The sequence below is a fragment of the Cuculus canorus genome, chromosome 1 (assembly GCF_017976375.1).
Source record: "Cuculus canorus isolate bCucCan1 chromosome 1, bCucCan1.pri, whole genome shotgun sequence".
In the NCBI taxonomy this organism is placed as follows: Eukaryota; Metazoa; Chordata; class Aves; order Cuculiformes; family Cuculidae; genus Cuculus; species Cuculus canorus.
The window spans coordinates 177812622-177820155 of record NC_071401.1 but is presented as its reverse complement, the minus strand read 5'-3'; the positions used below and the strand labels follow the sequence as shown (position 1 = coordinate 177820155).

The following is a 7534-nucleotide window of genomic DNA, read 5'->3' as shown; positions in this document are numbered from 1 at the left end:
TAAAGCAGCCCAAGCGATCCTCTGCTTTGCAGCCTGTTCCCTTCCTACCCCCTCGACCTTCTATGATAAAGTGACCTGCGTAATGGATGAGGGAAAGGCTGTGGATGTAGTCTTCTTGGACTTCAGTAAAGCCTTTGACACAGTTTCTCACAGCATTCTGCTTCAGAAACTGTCAGCCTGGACAGGCACACACTCTCCTGGATGAAAAACTGGTTGGATGCCCGGGCCCAGAGAGTGGTGGTAAATGGAGTTAACTCCAGCTGGAGGCCAGTTACAAGTGGTGTCTCCAGGGCTCAGTGCTCGGTCCAGTCCTGTTCAATGTCTTTATCAATGACCTGGATGAGGGGATCGAAGGCACCCTAAGTAAGTTTGCAGACGACACAAAGCTGGGTGGAAGTGTTGATCTGCAGGAGGGTAGGGAGGCTCTTCAAAGGGATCTGAGCAGGCTGGACCGCTGGGCTGAGACCAATGGCGTGAGGTGTAACAAGGCCAAATGCCAGGTCCTGCACCTGGGGCACAACAACCCTATGCAGTGCTACAGACTGGGGGAAGAGTGGCTGGAAAGCTGCCTGGAGCAGGACCTGGGGGTGTTGGTTGACAGCCGACTGAACATAAGGCAGCAGTGTGCCCAGGTGGCCAAGAAGGCCAATGGCATCTTGGCTTGTATCAGAAACGGCATGGCCAGCAGGTCCAAGAAGGCTATTCTGCCCCTGTACACAGCACTGGTGGGACCACATCTCCAATAATGTGTTTGGTTCTGGGCCCCTCGCTACAAGAAAGGTGTTGAGGCTCTGGAGCGTGTCCAGAGAAGAGCAACGAAACTGGTGAAGGGACTGGAGAACAAGTCTTATGAGGAGCGGCTGAGGGAACTGGGGTTGTTTAGCCTGGAGAAGAGGACGCTGAGGGGAGACCTTATTGCTTTTTACAGCTACGTGAAAGGAGGTTGTGGAGAGGAGGGAGCTGGCCTCTTCTCCCAAGTGACAGGGGACAGGACAAGGGGGAATGGCCTGAAGCTCCGCCAGCTCCGCTGGACATCAGAAAAAAGTTTTTCACAGAAAGGGTCATGGGGCACTGTCAGAGGCTGCCCAGGGAGGGGGTTGAGTCCCCATCCCTGGAGGTATTTAGAAGACGGGTGGATGAGGTGCTCAGGGACATGGCTTAGTGCCTGACAGGAATGGTTGGACTCGATGATCCTAGCGGTCTTTTCCAGCCCAGTGATTCTGTGATTCTGTGGTTCTCTGACCACAACCCGACCCCGAGCACCCGCCGCGGCTCACCCCGCACAGCTGAGCCGCGGCCGCCCCGGGAGGGCGGAGGTGGTGCCGGGCTGGGCGTGGGGCGGTAACGCCGGGCAGAGGGAGTTAATGCGGGAGGGTGGGGGGTGGCCTCCCCCGGCGCGGCCCCGCTCCTCCGCCCGCCCCTCGCCGCCGGGAGCGGCTCCAGCGCCGCCGGGGCCGGGAGTTGCGCGGTGCCCGGCCGCGCCATGGGCTTCGACCCGTCGCGGTTCGCGGCGCCGGTGGCGGCGGAGCTGCAGTGCAAGCTGTGCGGGCGGGTGCTGGAGGAGCCGCTGTCCACGCCGTGCGGACACGTCTTCTGCGCCGGCTGCCTGCTGCCCTGGGCGTCCCGGCGCCGGCGCTGCCCGCTGCGCTGCCGGCCGCTGGCGGCCGCCGAGCTGCGCCCCGTGCTCCCGCTCCGCAGCCTCGTCCAGAAGCTGGAGGTCAAGTGCGACTACAGCCCGCGGGGCTGCGGCCGCACCGTGCGGCTGCGGGAGCTGCCCGCGCACCTGGCAGCGTGCCGCTACGGCCCCGCCGAGCCCCAGCCCCCGGGCGGGCGGCGGTGCCCGCGGGAGCCGCGACCCGGGGCGAAGAGGGACGCCCTGCGCTGGAGCAGGAGGGAAAAGTCGCTGCTGGCGCAGCTCTCGGCGCTGCAGAGCGAGGTGCAGCAGACGGCGCGGCGCTACCAGGCGAAGTTCGGGCAGTACATGAGCCACATCGGCAGCGTCGCCCGTGACCGGGCGGGCGGGCAGCCCGGCAAGGCGAAGGTGAGTGCGGGCGCGGGGACCGGCGTCCCGGTGCGCTGCCTTCCAGGGATGTCCCCGGCGGTCGCCCTGGGACCCAGCCCGATCCCCCCGGGCTTCGCGAGCCGCTTGTGACCGCCCGTCACCGCCCCCGGGAAGATGGGCGCGCTGCTCGCCCCTCGGTGGCGAGACCGGCGGTGGCCGAGCACTCCCTTGGCCGGAGAGGATGGGAAACAGACGGCGGGGAAGGCGTTTGGCTCCGCAGCTGGATGCCGGTAGACGGGTCCCGGTTCCTCCGGGCACCGGGCACGTCTGGAACCTCCCGCCCCGCAGGGACGCGGCCGCTGTCGCTGCTGGGTTTGCTCCGTCAGCTCGGGGGCGCGGAGCTGGATGTGACTGATGGGAGCGGCCGAGAAGTTGTCTTAAAAACAAGAGGACGTAAGATTACTGTAGACTTTTGAAACGATGGTGAAAGGACAGCGAAGTGTCTCTCGTTCGGTGGAAGAACGAGAGTAAGAGTTGACCCTGCCGCTGGCAGAGACCGGTGCTGTGCTTCTCTCTCTTCCGAGCTCTGATGACATTGCTCAGATAGTGACTCGCTTCCTTTAGGCTAAAAAAACCATCCGATCCGAGAGTGCTGGTGGGGTGACTTAACTCGCTGTGAAGGAGTAGTTTGGGGTTTTTTTTTCAAGCTGTAGCTTCTGTCTGGAAGATCCCCGTGCAGGCTCTGCACTGATGATTGCAGCCGCGGTGAAGAGTGTTTTAATGCAAAGAATTTTTCTTTTTAGCCAAATTTTCACGGACCCTTGGGAAGGAAAATCCTAAGTGGAAGAGGTCTGAACAGCCCAACTCGCTCTGGAAGCATCACAGCGTGCTCTCCATCTGGCTGCTGCGTAGGAGATTGGAAAGGGGGTGTAATTCGCAGGACACCTGCGTGCCTAGAAACACGGGCCTTTGTGGCATTGAGAAACTTTGTGTTTAGAGACTTGAATATGTAATCTTTTTCACTTATTTAAAATTTTCCTTTGGTAGTCTAAAAGAAGAGGTTCGGGGAGCTGGCTTTGAGAGGTCTGCTCGTGCATCTGCTCCCTCTCTTGGCAGATGGGATGAGGCCATATAAAGGCAGCAGTGACTGTTACGGGGTGTGGGGTGTGCGAGAAAAGCAGTGGCTGTGAAGGGAGGAGGGAGATTTGGGTTTTCAGTCCTGAGTTGGCAGGAGGTGTGGGTGTCAGCGTGGAGGCGTCGCTCCTGGGCAGCGGCGGAGCATCTGCGGCTTCTGAGCGCTGCCAGTAGGTGTTGCTGTATGTACTGCCGCTCAGGAATCTCCTCTTACAGATGTGACCAGAGTGATGCGTAAAAAAAGGCTTTTGGAAGAGAAACTCATAGTAAAGTAAAAATGTACTTCATTAGATTCAAATGCATCATGCGGCAATAAAACGTTTCACTGTCACAGTTAATAAAATATGGGCTTCAGCGTTAAGTGTTATATTTTGAGCGGTTAGAAAGTTACACCTTATTTGGGTGTCGAATTTATATAAGTCAACTAATTTTATAGAGACTGGCAAACAGAAGCACCTGCCAGTGCGGGATGACTGCAGTATTTTTGTGGGGAACGTGGCTCCTGAAGAGTAACTGTTATCATGTGTGAACAAGGTAAAAGAAGCTAACTTACTCTGCTAAAGCTCCAAATATTTTTTTGCTCGTATTTTTCTAGAAAAGCATTTACCTGTTCCACCAAAGGAGAAGATCTCTTTCCTCTTTCATTTTAAACTTTGACTGCATCTCTGGTTTTGAATGTTTGCTTTGTTTTAAACCTTGTTTAGAAAAAAACCTACTTTTTTACAGAGATGGCTTTGAATTTTTTCTTTTGGGAAGTGAAGTGAAAGGTGGAATGAAGAGTTGTTTTTCCTTTTTTGTGTGTACTTTCCCTGAAAGTTGCTATGAAATGTGTACTCGTATGCCCTTGGGATCTGAAAATTATTATGTTGTGTATTTTTAACCTGTATGTTTAATATCTGAAACATTGACACATATAGGGATATGTATTTTTTTGAGACTTCTGGAGATATAACTTTTTTCAGTGGTGCTGAGCATTCCTCCCACCAAAAGCCTGTGCTTTTTTCTGCTCAGCACTGAAGATAATCTGGTGTTAACCTTTTACTTTTTGGTGACACAACTTTTTCTTGTTGGTTTTTTTTTTCCAGTGCAAAGCATTTTGTTATCTTTTCACTCTAATTTTTCTCTAAACCTTATCTTATGTATTCTCCATCTGAAAATCGTTCATACGTTGGTGCCTTCAGTTAAGATCTTTTTAAGACTGTGGTCTTAATTAATATTTTACCTCTTTCTTCCTAGGGAGGAGAACCCAAACCATTAACAGTCATGCTACACCGAGAAAATGATACTTTGGGATTCAATATTATAGGAGGACGACCCAATCAGGTAATGAGAAAAGTAACTGTAGGTTATTTTGACCATGCTTTCTGTTGCTGTATACAGTGTTAGTAATCAGAGTTACTTTTGATGACAGTAGGTATGGAATCAGCTCCATAGATGGAAGAACTGTACGTTATCAGGTGTCATTGGAGTCATTGTTTGGAAGACATAATCTTGTAAGAATTAAGTTATTCTAATTTTCAGGAAAGGTGTTCCCTTTGTTTTTGCTTTAAAACTTTAGGCTGATTGGCACTCAGTTCCTATGTGAGTAATATGTATTCATGCAAACTGTTCAATAGAAATCTATGGGACTACTTGTAAGAGCCATTGTTGCAGGATTAAGCCTTTGGAATTTTTTTGAAATAACATGCTTTTTTTTTTTTAACATTTAAAGGACAGATAAAAAATTGCTTCTGTAGCTCAGCTACTTTAAGCACATATCCTTCTCTCACACAGCTGATCTCAATTTTTCTTTTTCTCTGAACTGAAACAAGTGTTTTTATCAATCTTGCATCTTAAATTGAACTAATCTCAACAGTCTAGGGTTAGAAAGTTCATAGGAAACCATACAATATATATAGGGATCACCACCACCCTGAATATGCAAAAGAATATAAGAATCTGCTTTTTTTTTTCTTCATCCTTCCAAAAGCATTAATTGGGACTGTCATTACATATGAAGGGTAAAGAAACCTGTTAAACTGCAAAGTTAATAGTTGATTAAAAAGGCTGGGTGATAATTGTGCACCAATCACATTTTTGTTGAGTGAGAGAACTGTAACCTCCTACTATTATTGAAGAGGGGAATGAGACCCTGTATATTTCTTTGGCAGTCTTCTGCTCTAAAGCTATACTTAGTGGTGCCAAAGAGTCTGTTCCCATTAGCCCAAGAAATTCTCTGTCTGCGCTTCAGAATTACTGTTCCTTGTAGCTAAATATGAAGACCAGCAATTATTAAATGTTGATGTTGTAAATCCAAAGCAAGAGTTCCTTAGATTTTTCTAGTGGAAGGATGGGACAGCAGGTAGCTATAAGATAAAATGCATGTGCTTTCATTATATCTTTATCTTTGGTATATCTGTAACAATCTCCAGACAATCTTTTATTTGGGATTGCAGTGTGACTTCTTTTATTTACAGCCGTAGGAAAACTGCATAGAAAAGGGGACATAGTGTTCAGTTTTCTTGGGATGTCAGCTGAGCTCCTCTGAAGTACTTACGTGCTGAAGGTGCATACTGGAAAGGTTTTTTAGATTACAAGCTGTAAGGCTTTTTGAATGACTGTTCTGGAAGTTTAAGGGTTAAGTGATAAATATATGAAGGTTCATAGCAGTATTTGTGAGGAGACCTGTTGATCGGAGAGAAGGAAATGGTCATGGTCTACCATTAACACATGATTGTTAGAAATGGAGAAGTTGGTGGAGCTGTGAGGCAGCTGGTTCTCATTGGGGGTGAGTCTTTGAGGTTTAATTGTGTTTTGGTTCGTTCTCATTGTGATAAATAATGTGATAAAATAATGAAAATAAAAAGCTTCGCTCGCAAACTGAAACATGAAGAGCAATTGTTTGGTAACAGGACAACAAAGTTCATGAAGGTCAGCTGTACATTGAGGTTGTTTAGAGGAAAAGTGCCCTTGGGTGAAATATTGGCTCTTGCAGTGGAAAAGCAGAACAGTAGTGTCATTATATTAGTCACCTACATGGGAATGTGTTTCTTCACCACACATTATTGGTGCTTTATAAGTACAATGCAGTTTTTTTTTCCATTGGAAAGCAGATGCCTCTTGGTGACTTGGGGAACATACATACTTTCCATTTGCTATGTTTCATTAAAGTCCACAATAGGCTTCCCCACCATTCACCTTCTACCTGGCGGGAGGAGGAGAAGGGAAGGAGAAACTCATCACAAGCTTGTCTTTTATTTTGTCGGAATGGACTAATTTCACATAAGCATGTGTTTCTTGGTGGTGATTCATTATTGTAATGGAACAGAGCTACTTTGATCTCCAATTTTGTCTTGGGCCCCAGCTCTGTCTGGCTGGAAGGATTTGTACCCCTCCACCCCACAGCAAGGCCAGATAGGAGGAGGGGATGCTGCGGGCATGGCTTGGAGCTCCTGCAGGCATGGCTTGGAGCTCCTGCAGTCACCACAGACTCAGATAAAGGTTGGGTAAGCCAGTCATCTCCGTAGCTCTCTCCAAATCCAGCCTGTGCACTGTGTGACAAGGTGCCAGAGCCTGCTATGCTGTGTTGTACACTATTCTTGGAACAAAATGCAGTTTTATGTGGGTGAAGGTACTGTACCCCAGCCTTTTTTTTTTTTTTAAGGAAGAAACAAAACCATGACCCACCTGCATTTTCATTAGTGTCTACTAGGCTTCTTGTGTCAGTTTATTTCCTCGCTGCTTGCATGGGAACTCAGTGGATGTCCGTTCATTCATAATTTCACAATATTGCTGAAACTGTTAAGTTTCCGTTTTGTTTCTTACCTTACACCTATGAGTCTGTGTGACAAAGGAAAAAGATTAGGAGTTTATGAAATCATAGTCAGACTAACATTGTGTTGAAGAAATATTTGTTAACTTCAAATCTACTTGGATTGAGTGTCCACGAGTCAGCTGCTACATACTGTAAAGTGTGTTTTACAGTGACTTAATCTTTTATTATGGCTTTATAATTTTCTTAACAGAAAACATTATTAAACATTTTTCCCATGACTGTATAAGACCTAGAAACCTGTACACATATTAATCATGTCGTATGGTAAGGGATTCAAGAGTCACAAAAGGAAAATAAGCATCATATAAACTGCTATCCAAAGCATAAATCTGGGAAAAGATTCCTTCATTTATTGGCATTGAGGTTGTTATTTATATGAATACTTAAAATACTTCAACTAGGAAGTGTCTGCTTGACATTTGTTCCCTTATTAATAATGATTTTTAAACTGTACTTTTAAAAAACTATTTTAAACTATAATGCAATGTAATGAAGTAATTTTAACATATGCAACATCGGGTGTATTGTTGCAGCTGCAGCAGATAACTGCTTTAAATTTGACCTTCATGTGAGTTGCACCGAGC

General features: G+C 47.7%; 1 protein-coding gene across 3 annotated transcripts in view; it reads left to right on the top strand.

Moving 5' to 3' along the window:
* Positions 1–1403: 1403 nt before the first annotated feature.
* PDZRN4 (PDZ domain containing ring finger 4) overlaps positions 1404–7534 on the top strand; it is a 248861-nt gene continuing 242730 nt past the window's right edge. For all 3 annotated transcript variants that reach the window (XM_054056313.1, XM_054056312.1, XM_054056311.1), the window contains exons 1-2: positions 1404–2041; positions 4373–4459. In XM_054056313.1, the coding sequence (XP_053912288.1) occupies positions 1484–2041; positions 4373–4459 (645 nt within the window). In that variant the 5' untranslated portion in view covers positions 1404–1483. The remainder of the gene's footprint in view (positions 2042–4372; positions 4460–7534) is intronic.